Source organism: Bombina bombina, chromosome 2, assembly GCF_027579735.1.
Source record: "Bombina bombina isolate aBomBom1 chromosome 2, aBomBom1.pri, whole genome shotgun sequence".
Lineage (NCBI taxonomy): Eukaryota > Metazoa > Chordata > Amphibia > Anura > Bombinatoridae > Bombina > Bombina bombina.
This window is the reverse complement of record NC_069500.1, coordinates 105,364,336-105,386,925: the sequence shown is the minus strand read 5'-3', so window position 1 is coordinate 105,386,925 and position 22,590 is coordinate 105,364,336. Positions and strand designations below refer to the sequence as shown.

Here is a 22,590-nt window from a genome sequence, read left to right as displayed (position 1 = left end):
CGTTCCAGAACTGGAACTGGCATAATTACCCCAGCTAACTCTAGGTCTGAAACACATTTCAGAAATGCCTGAGCCTTCACTGGATTTACTGGAATGCGTGAGAGGAAAAATCTTCTCACAGGCGGTCTTACCTTGAAACCTATTCTGTACCCTTGTGAAACAATATTCTGAATCCAAAGATTGTGAATCGAATTGATCCAAACATCTTTGAAGAATCGTAGCCTGCCCCCTACCAGCTGCGCTGGAATGAGGGCCGCACCTTCATGCGGATTTAGGAGCTGGTTTGGACTTTCTAAAAGGCTTGGATTTATTCCAGACTGGAGAATGTTTCCAATCGGAAACTGTTCCTTTAGGGGAAGGGTCAGGCTTCTGCTCCTTACTCTGACGAAAGGAACGAAAACGATTAGCAGCCCTATATTTACCTTTAGATTTTTTGCCCTGGGGCAAAAAGGCTCCCTTCCCCCCAGTAACAGTTGAAATTATTGAATCCAACTGAGAACCAAACAGCTTATTACCTTGGAAAGAGAGAGAGAGCAAAGTTGACTTAGAAGTCATATCTACATTCCAAGATTTAAGCCATAAAGCTCTTCTAGCTAAAATAGCTAAAGACATATACCGGACATCAACTCTAATGATATAAAAAATGGCATCACAGACAAAGTTATTAGCATGTTGAAGAAGTTTAACAATGCTATAAGCATTATGGTCTGTCACTTGTTGTGCTAAATCATCCAACAAGAAAGTTGAAGCTGCAGCAACATCAGCCAAAGAGATAGCAGGTCTAAGAAGGTTACCTGAACATAAATAAGCTTTTCTTAGAAAAGATTCAATTTTCCTATCTAAAGGATCCTTAAACGAAGTACTATCTGCCGTAGGAATAGCAGTACGTTTAACAAGAGTAGAGATAGCCCCATCAACTTTAGGGATTTTATCCCAAAATTCTAATCTATCAGATGGCACAGGGTACAATTTCTTAAACCTTGGAGAAGGAGTAAATGAAGTACCCAGACTATCCCATTCCCTAGCAATCACATCAGAGATAGCATCAGGAACTGGAAAAACTTCCGGAATTAACACATGAGGTTTAGAAACCGAATTTAAACGTTTAGCAGTTTTAGTATCAAGAGGACTGGACTCCTCCATATCTAATGCAATCAAAACTTCTTTAAGTAATGAACAAATAAACTCCATTTTAAATAAATATGAAGATTTATCAGTATCAATATCTGGGGAAGAATCCTCTGAACCAGAAAAATCCTCATCAGAAACAGATAAGTCAGAATAATGGCGGTCACTTAAAAATTCATCTGAAATGTGAGAAGTTTTAAAAGACCTTTTACGTTTACTGGAAGGGGGAATAACAGACAGAGCCTTCCTAATAGAATTAGAAACAAATTCTTTTACATTTACAGGAACATCCTGAACAATAGATGTTGAAGGAACAACAACAGGTAAAGGAGTATTACTAATGGAGACACAATCTGCATTGGAAAGTTTATCATGACAACTCACACAAACTACAGCTGGAGGAACAGTTACCACACGTTTACAACATATGCACTTAACTTTGGTAGAACCATCATCAGGCAGGTCTGTCCACTAGTGGATTCTGATCCAGGGTCAGGATGAGACATCTTGCAATATGTAATAGAAAAAACAACGTATAAAGCAAAATTATCAAATTACTTAAATGACAGTTTCAGGAATGGGAAAGAATGCAAAAAAATAAACTTCTAGAAACCAGAAGCAATGAAAAAGAGAGGTTTAAATTCTCTGACGTCGAAAACAACGCCCACCTTTTTTGCCGCAAAAAAATGTCTGAACACGCATGCGTCAAAAAAGACGCTAGACAGAATACAACTTCCGGCGTCAACTACGGCGCCGGAAGTGACAATTTTTTGCGCCAAAAAAGTCTGCGCCAAGAATGACGCAATGAAAAGAAACATTTTCTGTCCCCGCGAGCCTAACAGCACACAGGGAAAAATGGACAAATAAAATTTTTCAAGGTAAGAAAAAATAAATTGAAATGCATTATCCCAATAATGAAACTGACAGTCTGTATTGTAAAGGAATACTGATTATCCTGAATCAAGGCAAATATAAGTTTATAGACATATATTTAGAACTTTACATATAAAGTGCCCAACCATAGCTTAGAGTGTCACAAGAAAATAAGACTTACTTACCCCAGGACACTCATCTACATATAGTAGATAGCCAAACCAGTACTGAAACGAGAATCAGTAGAGGTAATGGTATATAAGAGTATATCGTTGATCTGAAAAGCGAGGTAGGAGAAGAAATCTCTACGACCGATAACAGAGAACCTATGAAAAAGATCCCCTAGAGGAAGACCATTGATTTCAAATAGGAAATACTCTCTTCACATCCCTCTGACATTCGCTGCACTCTGAGAGGAAAACCGGGCTTCAACCTGTTGCAAAGCGCATATCAACGTAGAATCTAGCACAAACTTACTTCACCACCTCCACGGGAGGCAAAGTTTGTAAAAACTGAATTGTGGGTGTGGTGAGGGGTGTATTTATAGGCATTTTAAGGTTTGGGAAACTTTGCCCCTCCTGGTAGGAATGTATATCCCATACGTCACTAGCTCATGGACTCTTGATAATTACATGAAAGAAACCAGGATTTACAGCATCTAAAATGATTTATTTAGGAGTTTTTATTAATTTTTTAAATAAACATATAACAGAACAATACACTACTGCTCATATATATTCTAAACATTACAAATAGAAGATAATTGAGAGTCCACTTTTTCTACCAAGCTGAAGAATCGCCCATTAATAATGTTACATCCAAAAGCTAACAAACACCAGTGGAGAAAATGAAAAATGTGCCATAAAGGGAGGTAGAGGGAGGGCAATCTGCATGAATGTTTCATTGTTATGCATTTGTGTAGGCTGTATCCATGATGTATGTTAACTAGTTAGGTCTCAGAAGAAGGTTGGTAGGAATCTGTGTGCCTGTGGGTTGCAGAGACAATAACAATTCAACTCTAAGAAGGAAGTGTATTTATTATGTTTCGAGTATCCATATTCCTCAAATATAAAATAAAATGTGATTGCTTCCGCTTCTTAAAAATAGACATCTGACATCTGCTTTCTTGTTTGTAGCTTGATGATCATGTGTAGTGTTGATCCTTATTATAAGGGGTGAAAAAATATCACTAAAGTTTTCCAATTAGGACAAAAATGAAGTCTACTCCATATTACAAATAGAAAAAAGAATTAGTTGACTCAAATTTCATACAAGTCGAGGACTTGTGTTCTAATAGAGATTTCCAACCGTGCTTGCAAATTCCATTTTTGATCAGTGATGTAATTAGTAAAACATCCAATGAAAAACTACATTTGTTCTTTAAATTATTTTGCAGTATTTTTTTTATCCTAGTGTTGCTTCTGTTTTCTACTAGAACAAAAAATTCTAATTAAAAATTTAAACAATTTCACTATGATGTAAATGGTCACAATTAGGCACGAAGAGATGAATAAAATAACGTCCAAAAGACACTGCTGATACCAGGGCTGCTTAAAAGAATAGGGACGCAAATGGGCCCCTCCACCAGTCTGAATAATGTGTTCTACCCATCTCACTAACTGTTGGTCTGGAGGGAAAGGTCGTGACCTGTGAATTACACTCAGATGCATGGCTGATGTCTTGTAGCTGTGGGTACAAATGGATAAAAAAAGACAGGTTAAACAGTAAATATATGCCAGACATAATGATGTATTCAAAGCAAGGATTAGTCTTAGGATAATATGTACATTTATTTTTTACAATTGTATTTAGTTATTTAAATATTGAGAAGTGTAAAGGTTTAGTTTCTATAAAGTACTTTATCAAGTGCCACTATGTTTAAACTACTATTCTATTTATAGGCTGTGTGAAACGTAGGATTATCTAAAAGGGTTTTCACACAGCCTTGTTTGGACAATCTCTATTATTGCCTATTTTATTTTATTATTATTATTATACTTTATTTATTAAGCGCCAACATATTCCGCAGCGCTGTCCATGGATACAATTCATTTAAATAAAACAATACAAGACTTGTAAGATACAGGACAAAATTTACAAACACATACAGGAGGGATAGAGGGCCCTATTCCCGTGGGAACTTACAACAGATATCTGTCCCTAATTGTCCTCAGCAGGACATGGCGGCAACCATTACTTTAAAGAATTAAAGGACCAGTAAATACAGTAGATTTGCATAATCAACAAATGCCTGATAACAAGACAATGCGATAACACTTTGGGGCCAAATTATCAAGCTCCGAATGGAGCTTGATGCCCCTGTTTCCACGCGAGCCGTTTGGTTCGCCGGAAACAGCAGTTATGAAGCAGGGGTCTAAAGACTGCTGCTGCATAACTGGTCCCCCTGCTCTGAGGCTGTGGACAACTATCCGCCCGATACTATTGGGCTGATCCCCAAGGCGGAACATAGTGCGATCTGCGATATTATTACAGAAATTGGAGCCTGCCTGCAGAAAGAACGGCCAGGTCTGTTAAACAGAGAATTTTTTCTACAACAGGATTATTTTTTTTTCTGGCCAGTGCAGTGCTTTCAAATGGACAACCGGCACATTTTTAGTGCAGACAGTACTATGAAATGATTGGCTAATGGCTGCTCTGCTCCTGAAATTGATACTTTTTTAGATGCAATATCATTATTAATACTTTTACCCGCCAGAACGGCTTCTGCGACAGCGAGGTAAGTCAGTTGTGTTTTTTTTAACTTTAGCCCTGCTGCAGGCAAGCAGAAGGAGTAAAAGCTTTTTTAATTTTTTATTATTATTATTGTGTTATTTCAATAGCGCCGAGCGGTGGTGCGGCAGTAGTGTGAGAAGAGGGCTGAGTGAGAGCAGGAAAAGAGCGCACAACAAATGTTTGCATTGCACACATCTGCTACTGCAGCGCATCACATCATTCTTGGAGACCGCAGACCGGCAATGTGTGCTGTATGCCTCAGTGGCGTATCACCTACAGCACGTCTTAGCACTATGATTTACATTCAGTGGGCTCATTACACAGACCTGCCCCTGCATTAGTGTACAGCATGGGGACTTGCAAGATCCCATATACCGGAGAAATGCTGTGCGTGATGAGGTTACACATGCTGTACACTAATGCAGGGGCAGGTCTGTGTAATGAGCCCACTGAATGTAAATCATAGTTGCTAAGACGTGCTGTAGGTGATACGCCACTGAGGCATACAGCACACATTGCCGGTCTGCGGTCTCCAAGAATGATGTGATGCGCTGCAGTAGCAGATGTGTGCAATGTAAAGATTTGTTGTGCGCTCTTTTCCTGCTCTCACTCAGCCCTCTTCTCACACTACCGCCGCACCACCTCTCGGCTCTATTGAAATATTAATGCAGGGGCAGGTCTGTTTAATGAGCCCACTGAATGTAAATCATAGTCCTCAGTGTATACTGGCCCATTAAGCAGATTTTTGTTTGTACTATGGCACTTACTGGGTGGAAATCGCTAAATTAATTTATTCCTGAGTCCTTCCATGTCCCTAGCCAAAGCCGCCCTGGGGCCACAATTTGTTTGTTTCAGAAGGGGCTAAATGGTATGCACATTACTCTTTTACAACCAAGCGGTTATGCTAGCAAATTTAGATCAGCGACACATCATTTATTTATTATCACCTTCCCTCACTAAATATTGGAATCAAATTTTAACAATGAATGAACAGCCAAAGCCTTTTTATTTGCAAATTGTAAATAGTAGCAATAATAATAATACTAATATAATTAGTACTAGTAGACTAGTATTTTATTACTATTAGCGTAAGTTTCTCTGATGAAAGAAAGTCTACTTTTGTTTGCCTACTATAGCAGTGGTTCCTCAAGAACAGTAAAAATAAAACCAGGGTTGTGATATACATTTTGAATGTTAACAGAACAAAAATTATATTAACATTTAAAATGTATATCACCCTTGTTTTTATTTTTCTTGGGAAAAAAAGGAATGGTACTCTATTGTGGTTCTTTAAGCATATATGCACAAAAGGTAGATTAGGGAAAAGGGACTTTATATTTGTCAGCTGAGCTGGTAATGATAGAATGGGGTCACATTAAATAAATGTAACAGACAGTATACATTTGCCTTGCACAAGAATATTCTATATAGGTCTATCTATATTTTGCCTGATAGGATTAGGTTTTTCAATGCCATCTTTTTTCTTTACATTGATTTTATGTGTGAATTTTCAATACCCAATTTGGGTGATCATTGATAAGTTATGGAATAAATAAAGCCTGAGTGAAATACTGGATGTGCATCTGCATCAGTATAATAACACCCAGCACTATACAAAGACACAGTAGTGACACAGGCACATGGGTATAGCCAGAAGAGGGCTGGTTATAGCCGGATCAGTGGTATCTGCATCTGTATAATAACACCCAGCACTATACAAATACACAGTAGTGACACAGGCACATGGGTATAGCCAGAAGAGGGCTGGTTATAGGCGGATCAGTGGTATCTGCATCAGTATAATAACACCCAGCACTATACAAAGACACAGTAGTGACACTGGCACATAGGTATAGCCAGACAAGGGCTGGTTATAGGGTCAGTGGTATCTGCATCTGTATAATAACACCCAGCACTATATAATGACACAGTAGTGACACTGGCACATGCGTATAGCCAGAAGAGGGCTGGTTATAGGGTCAGTGGTATCTGCATCAGTATAATAACACCCAGCACTATACAAAGACACAGTAGTGACACAGGCACATGCGTATAGCCAGAAGAGGGCTGGTTATAGGCGGATCAGTGGTATCTGCATCAGTATAATAACACCCAGCACTATACAAAGACACAGTAGTGACACTGGCTCATGGGTATAGCCAGAAGAGGGCTGGTTATAGGCGGATCAGTGGTATCTGCATCAGTATAATAACACCCAGCACTATATAATAATACAGTAGTGACAATGGCACATGGGTATAGCCAGAAAAGGGCTGGTTAAGGATCAGTGGTATCTGCATCAGTATAATAACACCCAGCACCATACAAAGACACAGTAGTGACACAGGCACATGGGTATAGCCAGAAGAGGGCTGGTTATAGGGTCAGTAGTATTTGCATCAGTATAATAACACCCAGAGCTATATAATGACACAGTAGTGAGACTGGCTCATGGGTATAGCCAGAGGAGGGCTGGTTATAGGATCAGTGGTATCTGCATCAGTATAATAACATCCAGTACTATATAATGACACAGTAGTGACACTGGCTCATGGGTATAGCCAGAGGAGGGCTGGTTATAGGATCAGTGGTATCTGCATCAGTATAATGACACTGGCACATGGGTATAGCCAGAGGAGGGCTGGTTATAGGATCAGTGGTATCTGCATCAGTATAATAACACCCAGCAGTGCCAGCACTATACAAAGACACAGTAGTGACACTGGCACATGGCTATAGCCAGAGGAGGGCTGGTTATAGGCGGATCAGTGGTATCTGCATCAGTATAATAACACCAAGCACTATAAAATAATGTTTACCATGTTTAATATAAGTTGTATGAAAGATTTCTGATGTTACATTACAGATGTGAAAGTTTAAGTTTTTTAAAAAAAAAATGTTTGTTTATTTTATTCTAAATAAATATTGTTTATGAACGATTTAAAACTAATTTCTATTTCAAAATGACCTGCAAAAAATTTCTAACTAAAAAATAAATCATCGCAGAAAGTGAAAAAAAGTTCTGCTTCTGGGGGGCTGATTAACACCCCCTGCTATCGGACGATCACTTGAACTGCTTGTGCAATGATATTGTCAGCATTTATCGATGTGCGGGGACATGATACGCTTCATCGTATCATGTCCTCTCACACTTTCATAAATCGGCCCCTCAGTCTGAACTTTAAGTGAGTAGCATTTTTTGTGTGTGACAAATTTTAAAGTTATTATTATTTCCACTCCCCCTGTATCATGTGACAGTCATCAGCCAATCACAAATGCACTTACGTATATTCTGTGAATTCTTCAGTAGGAGCTGGTGACTCAGAAAGTGTAAATATAAAAAGACTGTGCACACTTTTTTAATGGAAGCAAATTGGAAAGTTGTTTAAAATTGCCTGCTTCATTTGAATCATGAGAGTTTAATTTAGACTTGAGTGTCCCTTTAAGTGGAATTTAGAAAACCAACAGGAAAAGTGGACAAACTAAATTATCAGTACATTGCAATTTTTTTTATATAAATAAACATAAACATGTTATATTACAATCTCATACAGTTTAATTTCCTTTTAATTCAAAATATTAATTTTGTTAAAGGTATACAATATGATGAGAAAATGGTCCAAACAATAAAAGCTGTATTTAATATAGTATTAAATATTATATTTTATTTGTAATTAATATTTTATTAAGCATGGATATATATAAGGTGATGGGGTACTAAATAAAAATAAGACTTGGTTTATGAATACTTTCACAGAAGGACTGGAGGTGCCTTCTCCTGAGAGATGTACACCTTGAGATTTTAATATAAAATGTTCAGTTACGTGTAGTAAGACAACTTTTGCAATATACTTTTATTATTTATTTTGGCCCCCTTTCATTTAATTTACCTCTGAAAGTTGTGGATTTCCTAATTCTCAGAGCAATTCATGCACACTGCAGACCTCTCAAGGCTAACCATGCTACATATTTCCCCCCTAATTTGCTTTAACATAACAACTGCAAAACAAAGCACTTAATACTAACACAGTTTGTGGCTACCCTTGTTTACTGTAGAATTAAACCCAGATTGGCTCCTTCAAATAAGGCAAGTGGCAGGTGGAGATTGCTTATTGATTATCAGTTGAAGCAACAAAAGATGTTAATTTATTATAAAGTTACTCTATAGCAAGACAAAAGAAATATCTTGTAACTACAAGGTGTTTATTTGTCCCTTTACATTTAGCTATGGTATGATACAATCCGTCAAGCAATGTCTGACCCCACAATGACATATATGTGTAATAATAAGAAAAATTAATGTGTGAAAATGCTGTCTTTGGGTTACAAAGTTATTCTGAATTATGGTGTATAATACTGACACTTGTTTTTTGGTGGAAAATGTTTAGTGGCATGTTCACTGATAAAACAATGGCACATTAACCAGCCCCACCCCTTTTGTGTGTTTCCTTCATATTATTCATCTTAAAGGGGACACATAATTATTGTGTTTGTCTTTGTTGAAAAGAAGGCATTTTAAAATATACTTGTTTTATGTTAATTTAATGTTCTTGTACTGAGAAAAAAAAAAAAAGGTTTTCTTTCTTGTGAGGTGTGTAACCGTGTGTCACTTCTCACCAATAATGCAATGTGAGTTCTGTTTATTAGCAAATAATAGTAACTCAGGCCTTGTAAAAGTATACTCCCACAGCACCATGCAATTTTTTAAAGCTTTATTGGAACATACAGGTCCAGGCCTTTGCAGGCGACATTTTGGCTTAAATCACCCTTAATCATGCCCTACTACTAAACACCAAACATAGGGCTAGACTACAAGTGGAGCACAAAATATTTCTTTTGCGAAAGCGATATTTGCGCTCCACTGAGTAATACCAAAACCAAACATGCAATAGCAGCTTTTTTCTTAGGAACTTAAAGTGCCGATGTCGACAGGGCATCTGCCAATACCCTAAACATAGTGTATTATGTATCGTAGTTGACAGCACAAATTTGGAGAAATTATCATGTGACGTTTTGAGACAAGCTTTTAATCATGCAAGATGTAGAGCTTGTCTCGAAAAGTTGCATGATTATTGTACCAAGTTGATTTTGAAATAAAGAGAAAATGTCTTCAAATTTGTGCAATGGACTATGATACATGATACAATGAGTAATAACCATCCTCTTGTAATGGCTGGTTATTTATCGCGCACCTACAAACGGGCACATTTGCCCGTTTGCTGGCATGCAATAAATTAGCGCTCTAAAGAAAATAACAAATCTCCCGTAAAAGTCCAACCTGCCTCCCAAAAATAAGCCCAACACGTAAAACCCCTATATCCGCAATCCCCCCCTCTCATTACTAATATGAAATGTATTAACCCCTAGACCGACAACCCCCCACAACGCAATATGCCTATTTAAACTATTAACCCCTATATCCGCCATCAAACCCACACCGCAAGTAATAACTACATTATTAACCCCTAAACCGCCATAGCCCACAATGCAATTAACCTATTCAAGTATTAACCCCTAAACCGCCATAGCCCACATAGCCTATTAAATGTATTAACCCCCTAATCTGCCGCCAACGTCGCCAACGTCGCCGCCACTATGATAAAGTTATTAACCCCTAAACCTAAGTCCAACCCTAACACCCCCCTAAGTTAAATATTATTTAAATAAATCTTAATAAAATTACTATTATTAACTAACTGCTAGATTACGAGTTTTGTCGGTAAAGCCGTGCGTTGCTAACGAGCCTTTTTTTTCCAGCGCTTACTTTAAACAACGCTGGTATTACAAGTTTTCTGAATGGCTGTGTTAGCCTCAGAAAAGTGAGCGTTGAGCAAATTTAGCTCCACATCTCACTGTAATACCAGCGTTGCTTACGGTAGGGGTAAGCTGCCTAAAACGTGCTCGTGCACGATCTCCCCATAGAAAACAATGGGGCTGAGACGGCTGGAAAAAAAACTAACACCTGCAAAAAAGCAGCGTTCAGCTCCTAACGCAGCCCCATTGTTTCCTATGGGAAAATACTACACCTAACACCCTAACATGAACCCTGAGTCTAAACACCCCTAACCTTACACTTATTAACCCCTAATCTGCCGCCCCCAACATCCTCGCCACCTGCATTATATTATTAACCCCTAATCTGCCGCTCCGGACACCGCCGCCACCTACATTATACCTATGAACCCCTAATCTGCTGCCCCTAACATCGCCGACACCTACATTATATTTATTAACCCCTAATCTGCCGCCCCCAACGTCGCCGCCACCTACCTTCAATTATTAACCCCTAATCTCCCACCCCCAACGTCGCCGCTACTATATTAAATGTATTAACACCTAAACCTAAGTCTAACCCTAACCCTAACACCCCCCCTAACTTAAATCTATTTCTCCAACATAGGTGTGTCCGGTCCACGGCGTCATCCTTACTTGTGGGGGATATTCTCTTCCCCAACAGGAAATGGCAAAGAGCCCAGCAAAGCTGGTCACATGATCCCTCCTAGGCTCCGCCTACCCCAGTCATTCTCTTTGCCGTTGCACCGGCAACATCTCCACGGAGATGGTTAAGAGTTTTTTGGTGTTTAAATGTAGTTTTTATCCTTCAATCAAGTGTTTGTTATTTTAAAATAGTGCTGGTATGTACTATTTACTCTGAAACAGAAAAGAGATGAAGATTTCTGTTTGTAAGAGGAAGATGATTTTAGCAAACGTTACTAAAATCGATTGCTGTTTCCACACAGGACTGTTGAGATGAAGTAACTTCAGTTGGGGGAACAGTTGGCAGACTTTTTCTGCTTGAGGTATGACTGGCCACATTTCTAACAAGACTATGTAATGCTGGAAGGCTGTCATTTCCCCTATGGGGACCGGTAAGCCATTTTCTTAGATTAAGTAAAAGAATAAAAGGCTTTATAAGGGCTTAAAAAACTGGTAGACATTTTTCTGGGCTAAAACGATTACTTTGCTAAGCATATTTGGCAGATTATAACTCTTAATAGTTATTATAATCTTGGGGATTGTTGTTAAAAAACGGCAGGCACTGTATTGGACACCTTTTTCAGATGGGGGCCTTTTCTAGTCATAGGCAGAGCCTCATTTTCGCGCCACTAATGCGCAGTTGTTTTTGGAGAGCAAGGCATGCAGATGCATGTGTGAGGAGCTAAGAACCACTGAAAAAGCTTATAGAAGGCGTCATTTGGTATCGTATTCCCCTCTGGGCTTGGTTGGGTCTCAGCAAAGCAGATACCTGGGACTGTATAGGGGTTAAATGTAAAAACGGCTCCGGTTCCGTTATTTTAAGGGTTAAAGCTTTCAAATTTGGTGTGCAATACTTTTAAGGCTTTAAGACACTGTGGTGAAATTTTGGTGAATTTTGAACAATTCCTTCATACTTTTTCACATATTCAGTAATAAAGTGTGTTCAGTTTAAAATTTAAAGTGACAGTAACGGTTTTATTTTAAAACGTTTTTTGTGCTTTGTTGACAAGTTTAAGCCTGTTTAACATGTCTGAACCATCAGATAAGCGATGTTCTATATGTATGAAAGCCAAGGTTTCTCCCCATTTAAATATATGTGATGATTGTGCCATAGTGTCCAAACAAAGTAGGGACAATGATGCCACAGATAATGATATTGCCCAAGATGATTCCTCAAATGAGGGGAGTAAGCATGATACTGCATCATCCCCTTCTGTGTCTACACCAGTTTTGCCCACACAAGAGGCCCCTAGTACATCTAGTGCGCCAATACTTATTACCATGCAACAATTAACGGCTGTAATGGATAATTCTATTGCAAACATTTTATCCAAAATGCCTACTTATCAGAGAAAGCGCGATTGCTCTGTTTTAAACACTGAAGAGCAAGAGGACGCTGATGATAACGCTTCTGACATACCCTCACACCAATCTGAAGGGGCCAGGAGGGAGGTTTTGTCTGAGGGAGAAATTTCAGATTCAGGAAAAATTTCTCAACAAGCTGAACCTGATGTTGTAACATTTAAATTTAAATTAGAACATCTCCGCGCACTGCTTAAGGAGGTATTATCTACTCTGGATGATTGTGACAATTTGGTCATTCCAGAGAAATTATGTAAGATGGACAAGTTCCTAGAGGTTCCGGTGCCCCCCGATGCTTTTCCTATACCCAAGCGGGTGGCGGACATAGTAAATAAGGAGTGGGAAAGGCCCGGCATACCTTTTGTTCCTCCCCCTATAATATTTAAGAAATTATTTCCTATAGTCGACCCCAGAAAGGACTTATGGCAGACAGTCCCCAAGGTCGAGGGGGCGGTTTCTACTCTAAACAAACGCACTACTATTCCTATAGAAGATAGTTGTGCTTTCAAAGATCCTATGGATAAAAAATTAGAGGGTTTGCTTAAAAAGATGTTTGTTCAGCAAGGTTACCTTCTACAACCAATTTCATGCATTGTTCCTGTCACTACGGCAGCGTGTTTCTGGTTCGAAGAACTAGAAAAGTCGCTCAATAAAGAATCTTCGTATGAGGAGGTTATGGACAGAGTTCAAGCACTTAAATTGGCTAACTCTTTTATTTTAGATGCCGCTTTGCAATTAGCTAGATTAGCGGCGAAAAATTCAGGGTTTGCTATCGTGGCGCGCAGAGCGCTTTGGCTAAAGTCTTGGTCAGCGGATGTGTCTTCCAAGACAAAATTGCTTAACATCCCTTTCAAGGGTAAAACACAGTTTGGTCCTGATTTGAAAGAGATTATTTCAGACATCACCGGGGGAAAGGGCCATGCCCTTCCTCAGGATAGGTCTTTTAAGGCTAAAAATAAGCCTAATTTTCGTCCCTTTCGCAGAAACGGACCAGCCTCTAATTCTACATCCTCTAAGCAAGAGGGTAATACTTCTCAACCCAAACCAGCCTGGAGACCAATGCAAGGCTGGAACAAGGGTAAGCAGGCCAAAAAGCCTGCCACTGCTACCAAAACAGCATGAAGGGATGGCCCCCGATCCGGGACCGGATCTGGTGGGGGGCAGACTTTCTCTCTTTGCTCAGGCTTGGGCAAGAGATGTTCAGGATCCTTGGGCACTAGAAATAGTTTCTCAGGGTTATCTCCTGGAATTCAAGGAACTACCCCCAAGGGGAAGGTTCCACAGGTCTCAATTACCTTCAAACCAAATAAAAAGACAGGCATTCTTACATTGTGTAGAAGACCTGTTAAAGATGGGAGTAATTCATCCAGTTCCAATAGGAGAACAAGTGATGGGGTTTTACTCCAACCTGTTCATAGTTCCCAAAAAAGAGGAAAGATTCAGACCAATTTTAGATCTCAAGATCCTAAACAAATTTCTCAGGGTTCCATCGTTCAAAATGGAAACCATTCGAACGATCCTTCCTACCATCCAGGAAGGTCAATTTATGACCACGATGGATTTAAAGGATGCGTACCTACATATTCCTATCCACAAGGAACATCATCAGTTCCTAAGGTTCGCTTTTCTGGACAAGCATTACCAGTTTGTGGCACTTACATTCGGATTAGCCACTGCTCCGAGAATTTTCACAAAGGTACTAGGGTCCCTTTTAGCGGTTCTAAGACCAAGGGGCATTGCAGTAGTACCTTACTTGGACGACATCCTGATTCAAGCGTCGTCTCTGTCAAAAGCAAAGGCTCATACGGACATCGTCCTAGCCTTTCTCAGATCTCACGGATGGAAAGCGAACAAAGAAAAAAGTTCTCTGTCCCCGTCAACAAGAGTTCCCTTCTTGGGAACAATAATAGATTCCTTAGAAATGAGGATTTTTCTGACAGAGGTCAGAAAATCAAAACTTCTAAGCTCTTGTCAAGTACTTCATTCTGTTCTTCGTCCTTCCATAGCGCAGTGCATGGAAGTAATAGGATTGATGGTTGCAGCAATGGACATAGTCCCTTTTGCACGAATTCATCTAAGACCATTACAACTGTGCATGCTCAGACAGTGGAATGGGGATTATACAGACTTGTCTCCGACGATTCAAGTAGATCAAAAGACCAGAGATTCACTCCGTTGGTGGCTGATCCTGGACAACCTGTCACAGGGAATGAGCTTCCGCAGACCAGAGTGGGTCATTGTCACGACCGACGCCAGTCTGGTGGGCTGGGGCGCGGTCTGGGAACCCCTGAAAGCTCAGGGTCTATGGTCTCGGCAAGAATCTCTTCTCCCAATAAACATTCTGGAACTGAGAGCGATATTCAATGCTCTCAAAGCTTGGCCTCATCTAGCAAGGGCCAAATTCATAAGGTTTCAATCAGACAACATGACGACTGTTGCATATATCAACCATCAGGGGGGAACAAGGAGTTCGCTGGCGATGGAGGAAGTGACCAAGATAATTCAATGGGCGGAGGATGACTCCTGCCACTTGTCTGCAATCCACATCCCAGGAGTGGAAAATTGGGAAGCGGATTTTCTGAGTCGTCAGACATTCCATCCGGGGGAGTGGGAACTCCATCCGGAAATCTTTGCCCAAATAACTCAATTATGGGGCATTCCAGACATGGATCTGATGGCCTCTCGTCAGAACTTCAAGGTTCCTTGTTACGGGTCCAGATCCAGGGATCCCAAGGCGACTCTAGTAGATGCACTAGTAGCACCTTGGACCTTCAACCTAGCTTATGTATTCCCACCGTTTCCTCTCATTCCCAGGCTGGTAGCCAGGATCAATCAGGAGAGGGCTTCGGTGATCTTGATAGCTCCTGCGTGGCCACGCAGGACTTGGTATGCAGACCTGGTGAATATGTCATCGGCTCCACCATGGAAGCTACCTTTGAGACAGGACCTTCTTGTTCAAGGTCCATTCGAACATCCGAATCTGGTTTCCCTCCAACTGACTGCTTGGAGATTGAACGCTTGATTTTATCAAAGCGTGGGTTTTCAGATTCTGTAATAGATACTCTGATTCAGGCTAGAAAGCCTGTAACTAGAAAGATTTACCATAAAATATGGAAATATATCTGTTGGTGTGAATCTAAAGGATTCCCATGGAACAAGATAAAAATTCCTAAGATTCTATCCTTTCTACAAGAAGGTTTGGAGAAAGGATTATCTGCAAGTTCTCTGAAGGGACAGATCTCTGCTTTATCTGTTCTACTTCACAAAAGGCTGGCAGCTGTGCCAGACGTTCAAGCGTTTGTTCAGGCTCTGGTTAGAATCAAGCCTGTTTACAGACCTTTGACTCCTCCCTGGAGTCTAAATCTAGTTCTTTCAGTTCTTCAAGGGGTTCCGTTTGAACCCTTACATTCCGTAGATATTAAGTTATTATCTTGGAAAGTTTTGTTTTTGGTTGCAATTTCTTCTGCTAGAAGAGTTTCAGCGTTATCTGCTCTGCAGTGTTCTCCGCCCTATCTGGTGTTCCATGCAGATAAGGTGGTTTTGCGTACTAAGCCTGGTTTTCTTCCGAAAGTTGTTTCCAACAAAAATATTAACCAGGAGATAGTTGTACCTTCTTTGTGTCCGAATCCAGTTTCAAAGAAGGAACGTTTGTTACACAATCTGGACGTAGTCCGTGCTTTAAAATTCTATTTAGAGGCTACTAAAGATTTCAGATAAACATCTTTGGTAAAAGGAGAGGTCAAAAAGCAACTTCTACCTCTCTTTCTTTTTGGCTTAAAAGCATTATCCGATTGGCTTATGAGACTGCCGGACGGCAGCCTCCTGAAAGAATCACAGCTCACTCCACTAGGGCTGTGGCTTCCACATGGGCCTTCAAGAACGAGGCTTCTGTTGACCAGATATGTAAGGCAGCGACTTGGTCTTCACTGCACACTTTTGCCAAATTTTACAAATTTGATACTTTTGCTTCTTCGGAGGCTATTTTTGGGAGAAAGGTTTTGCAAGCCGTGGTGCCTTCCATTTAGGTGACCTGATTTGCTCCCTCCCTTCATCCGTGTCCTAAAGCTTTGGTATTGGTTCCCACAAGTAAGGATGACGCCGTGGACCGGACACACCTATGTTGGAGAAAACAGAATTTATGCTTACCTGATAAATTACTTTCTCCAACGGTGTGTCCGGTCCACGGCCCGCCCTGGTTTTTTAATCAGGTCTGATGAATTATTTTCTCTAACTACAGTCACCACGGTATCATATGGTTTCTCCTATGCATATTTCCTCCTGTACGTCGGTCGAATGACTGGGGTAGGCGGAGCCTAGGAGGGATCATGTGACCAGCTTTGCTGGGCTCTTTGCCATTTCCTGTTGGGGAAGAGAATATCCCCCACAAGTAAGGATGACGCCGTGGACCGGACACACCGTTGGAGAAAGTAATTTATCAGGTAAGCATAAATTCTGTTTTTTAATAAATCTAAATAAAATTACTATAATTAGACTTCCGGTGGGCGGCAATCTAAGATGGCCACGGACTGCTGAGGCTCTGCAAAGCTCATGGCAAGAAGTGGTTATATATTGTGCCATCCTTTCCTCCCTTGGCAACACCTGTGCCCGGGAACTCTCCTGGATCAAGGAAAACCATCCCTTGGCCGCCGAGAAGCAAGTTAAAGTTGAAAAAGCCGTTTGGCGTTGTGGGGCATTTTTCGCCGCCACGCTACCACTTTACTTCTGACATCTTCTGACGCTCATCTCTCACTTTGTATGATGGATATAGCCGGCACTGTAGGATCCAGTGCCCACATCTCTATCCTATCTGAACTAAAGACCCTACTTGCGCCTAGATTAGATCGACTCCTTTCTGCCTGCACGGACCTCTGTGCAGCGGTGCAGTCAATGGAGCGGCCTCTCCGACTAAAAAGTTCCACCGATAGCCAAAAGGGCTCTGTTCTACAATATACTACAAACAATGTCACACGCAACACAGGGGAAACCAATTGCTCCACAGATACAGCTCACCCACAGATGAGAAAAGCCGCAGTGATATCAGTGGCTGGAGCGACTCCATTCTACCCGCACCTGCCAGATCATGACATAGGTTCACTTATGGATCCAGAGACAGACCCGCTGCTACCCTTGGGGTCCCCCCCCACATTTACCGTGAGTCCGGACACAGATTTGGAATCCAGCATTCGGGAGAGCTTAGCCTACAGTACCGCTAATCTAATAACGATGGCGGGGGAAATCTCTCACTTGCATTACCAGCTCAACCCCACACGCGGGGACCGGAATGGCCAGTATCCAGTTGGCGGGCTTGGCTCCTGGTTTACTCTTCCAAGAAATGGGATCGGCTAAAGTATGGTGATTGTGCAGGACTACCCATGTTGCATAGGCGAACTCTAAAGGCTGCAAGCTTTTGATCCTTTTGCTGGGAAAAACTTTACCCTGAAATCACTACTTATAGGACTTTAAGCCACGTAAAAGATGCCGTTTAATAGTGTGTTCACATTGTCACCGTGCTGTGGCGGGGATATCAGGGCTAAATCTCATGTTACAATAAATAAATGCACACTGAAAGCCACCCCTCTGAAACGGCACCGTAAAAATATATCTGTCTGCAGGTTCCTAATGATCATCACACATAGTACTTGTGCAGTATAACAAATTGCATGCAGTCCTTCCTAAATGAGCATAAAGTGTGCTAATGTTTAGTCATGTATTTGTTCAAAGCATTTGGTTAGATATAGGATTGGGATGGGTTTTACATCCAACTAAGAATCTTTAACACTGTTTGGGTTTGGTTTCTTTTTGCAATGTTGGACAATTCATATGACTGTCCTGCCATCCTCTGTTCTTGCTTGCATCACAGCTACTTAAGTCATAGTACTATAAGAACCTTTGCCTGTCATAATGTACAACATACCAACATACTACGTGATGCTCACACCCTTTGACTATCTCCAAGTGCTAAACACCTGCTATATGATAACATGCTCACATCTCATTTATACATCTCTTATATATACAGCTTATGATCTCTTCTGCGATATCCATGTCAGGCTTAACCTTTACTTTGCTACTGACACAAATTAAAGTTTTGCATCAAAAATCTAACCTACACAACCTAGCAGAGAATGTACTAACTGATACAATGAACTGGAAGGGCCTGACCATTTTCATACATGCCCTACCATACCTTGCTTATCATGCTTATGGGAATAACTAACGGACTAGCCTGTCACTGTACATGTAGCAACCTCCTAAATTCACGGTGTCATGTTTCCATTTCTACTTTTATGTAAAATTATTACTCTATTCAGAGGGGGTCTGGATATTTACTATGTTCTGTTTAGCTGCTTGTTTGCTTTATGTTTTGTTTCACGTTACTTAGAAAAATGAGGACCAATAAGAGGCTCCACTTAATCAACTAAAGAATATGTTTCCTCGGTAATCAGTATGTAATCAGATGCGCTTTAGCATTTTATGTATCATTCATTGTTCTCTTTGCATCTAACGGTTTATAACTCTCTTCTCACTCTCCTATACTCAAGTTACGCCTTATAACTGCCACCATGTGCTAAATACTCGCTACAGCACTATACTTGTTATTTTACGTTGTAAACGATAGAACTAATAGTTATCTGTCAGAACTAACTTATAAATCCCTGCAAGGAATACATTAACTGATTATATGCAATGTCACTGTTACCCTCAGAGACACAGCAAATTTAGACCCCTTGCAACTTTTTAACTCCTTGTTGACTCCTTTTATGTAATTGTTTACTTGTCATATGCATAACCTCTGTAGCAGCCATTTGGTTCCTAACAATGACAAAAGCAAGTTAAAAATCTCATTACATCACTCTGTACAAATCCATATGTTTAAGTCTCCTAAAAGTCCTCAGTATTAGTGCGAGAAGGGAAGGGACTAGTGTGTTTTATTTTAGGTTACCTAGTTGTTGTTTTTGTTTAGTTACGATAGGTTTTAAGATAAAAATCCCAGCGATGTATGCAGTTATCCCACAGAAAATAACCATAAAATCTGTAATTGAAAGTTGTAACCCCTGCATCAGTACAATCTTGTTTAAGTACTATCCACCTCTTTCCGCATTGTACAAAGCTTCACCCTGCGTGGTGAACTGAAGTGAACTATGCTTGACTGTATGCATTGTTGGATATAAATAAAATATTAAAAAAAAAAAAAAAAAAAAAATTACTATAATTAACCAGTTATAGTTAGCCCATAAAACTCTTAACTACTGACTTTTAAATGCTGTAGGAGTCTTGCCAGGAGAGGGTCAACCGCTCACTTCTTCCAAGACTCGTAATACCGGCGTTAGGCAAAAAACAACAAACACTAAATTACAGAAAATAAAAAAAATATTTACAATTTTTTTAAGCTAATTACACCTACTCTAATCCCCCTAATAAAATAAAAAAAGCCCCCCAAAATAATAAAATTCCCTACCCTATACTAAATTACAAATAGCCCTTAAAAGGGCCTTTTGCGGGGCATTGCCCCAAAGTAATCAGCTCTTTTACCTGTAAAATAAAAGACAATACCCCCCCCCAACATTACAACCCACCACCCACACACCCAAACCTATTCTAAAACCCACCCAATCCCCCGTTAATAAAACCTAACACTATCCCCTTGAAGATCACCCTACCTTGAGCCGTCTTCACCCAGCCGGGCAGAAGTGGACATCCAGAGGGGCAGAAGTCTTCATCTGATCCGGCCAGAAGAGGTCCTCCAAGCGGTAGAAGTCTTCATCCAGGTGGCATCTTCTATCTTCTTCCATCCAGAGCGGAGCGGGTCCATCTTGAAGACATCCAACTAGGAGCATCCTCTTCCTTCTTGATCCGACGACTGAATGAAGGTTCCTATAAGTGACGTCATCCAAGATGGCGTCCCTTCAATTCCGATTGGCTGATAGAATCCTATCAGCCAATCGGAATTAAGGTAGGAAAAATCTTATTGGCTGATGCAATCAGCCAATAGGATTGAGCTTGCATTCTATTGGCTGTTCCAATCAGCCAATAGAATGCGAGCTCAATCATATTGGCTGATTGGATCAGCCAATAGGATTGAACTTCAATCCTATTGGCTGATTGCATCAGCCAGTAGGATTTTTCCTACCTTAATTCCGATTGGCTGATAGGATTGATGGTTGTAACATAGAGTAACTCAGCACTGTGACTATTAATTGCAGTCACACAACACAGACTTCTTTTCAATGCTACCTGTACACCAGGTACAAGGTTAAATCTCACAACCGACTCCCGAATGCAATTATCCTGAGACCTTGCCCACCACAATTATCCTTAACCACAGCAGTTCTACTTGCACAATGGACCCCCTACATGACCCTGATTGGCTAGCAGCCAGAGAGAATGGAGCTGACACACATAATGATGATAATATTCCTCCACAAACCACTGCAAGTAAACATCCTCCAGTGGCACAGGCAGAGGATTATCTGACTTAAAGGGACATAATACTCATATACCTCAATTATGATGCCTCATAATTGTAAAAAGCTGACATGAAAATATAACCTGAACATCTTTATGTAAAAAGGGAAAATATTTTACCTCAGAATTTCTTCAGCTCGTCAGAGTAAGTGCTCTGAACAGTTATACTTTAGCTGTTATCCAGCTGCAAGTTGGAAAAAAAAACAAAAAAAAAAACAATAACCAATCAGCACCAGCAGTGCCGATGTCACACTTTGCTTTGCTGTGATCTCATGAGATTTCACTGAAATCTCGTGAGATTTTATTGTAAAATTTCTTAAACTAAATAGGCAAATAACAGGACTTTGTCTGCACATGCCAGATGTGCTCTCCCTTAAAGTCCTGGAACTAGTATCCTGATTGCCTGGGGTGTGAATACTTAGGAAATTGTGAGGTAAAATATCTTCCTTTTTTACATAGAGATGCTCAGGTGATATTTTCTACTCCAATTTTTACAGCTATGCTGCATCACTTTCAAGTGCTTCAACACTTGGGTATCATGTCCCTGTAAGCTCAGATCTGCTCCTCTAAATAAGGTAAGTGATGGGTGAAGTTTGGCAATTGAAAAACAACTGCAGTAAACAATATATTATTTTATTTCCCAATGTTTATACTTGGTTTATATGTTATTCTATAGCAAGACAGCATTAATATCTTTACAAGATGTTAAGTGTCCCTTTAAGGACTACTTGGATAGCATTATACACATTAAATGCAGTATATACATATACCTTTTATCTTCTGTTATTTGTTGAATAACATTTGCAAATCTTTCAGCCTTTATCTGATCAGGTGTTATAATTGTTCCCATCTTTTTTGCTTTCATTCGAGCCAGATTGTCAAACTGATCACCAAAAAGTGGAATTCCCACCACAGGGACCCCGTGATAAACTGCCTCCATCAAACTATTCCAACCTCCATGTGTCACAAGGAGACGAACATTCGGGTGCCCTGTGAAAAAAATTTAATTGTACACAAAATGTATAATGATGATAAAGAAATTAGATCAGTTATCTCCTGTTAAATGGACAGTCTAGTTCCAAATTGAACTTTCATGATTCAGATAGGGCATGCAAATTTAAACAACTTTCCAATTTACTTTTATCATCAAATGTACTTTGTTCCTTTGACATTCCTTGTTGAAAGCTAAAATTAGGTAGGCTCATATGCTAATTTCTAAGCCCTTTTTGAAGGCCACCCCTTAGCTCAGTGCATTTTGACAGTTTTTCACAGCTAGACAGCTCTAGTTCACATGTGCCATATAGATACCATTGTGCTCACTCCTGTGGAGTTATTTATGAGTCAGCACTGATTGGCTAAAATGCAAGCCTGTCAAAAGAACTGAGATAAGGGGGCAGTCTGCAGAAGCATAGGGGCATATTTAAGAAGGTGCGAGCAGATATGATCCGATATCGTCGATCATGTCCACCGCACATTGATAAATGCCGAAAGCATACGCTGTTGGCATTTATCATTGCACCAGCAGCTCTTGTGAACTGCTAGTGCAATACC

General features: G+C 40.2%; 1 protein-coding gene across 1 annotated transcript in view; it reads right to left on the bottom strand.

The window, feature by feature from the left end:
* Window positions 1–2,649: 2,649 nt before the first annotated feature.
* Window positions 2,650–22,590, bottom strand: part of LOC128648501 (UDP-glucuronosyltransferase 3A1) — an 85,826-nt gene continuing 65,885 nt past the window's right edge. Inside the window, exons 6-7 of the mRNA XM_053701208.1 lie at window positions 21,810–22,029; window positions 2,650–3,687 (exon numbers count right to left, since the gene is read on the bottom strand). Coding sequence (XP_053557183.1) covers window positions 3,411–3,687; window positions 21,810–22,029 — 497 coding nt within the window. The 3' untranslated portion in view covers window positions 2,650–3,410. The remainder of the gene's footprint in view (window positions 3,688–21,809; window positions 22,030–22,590) is intronic.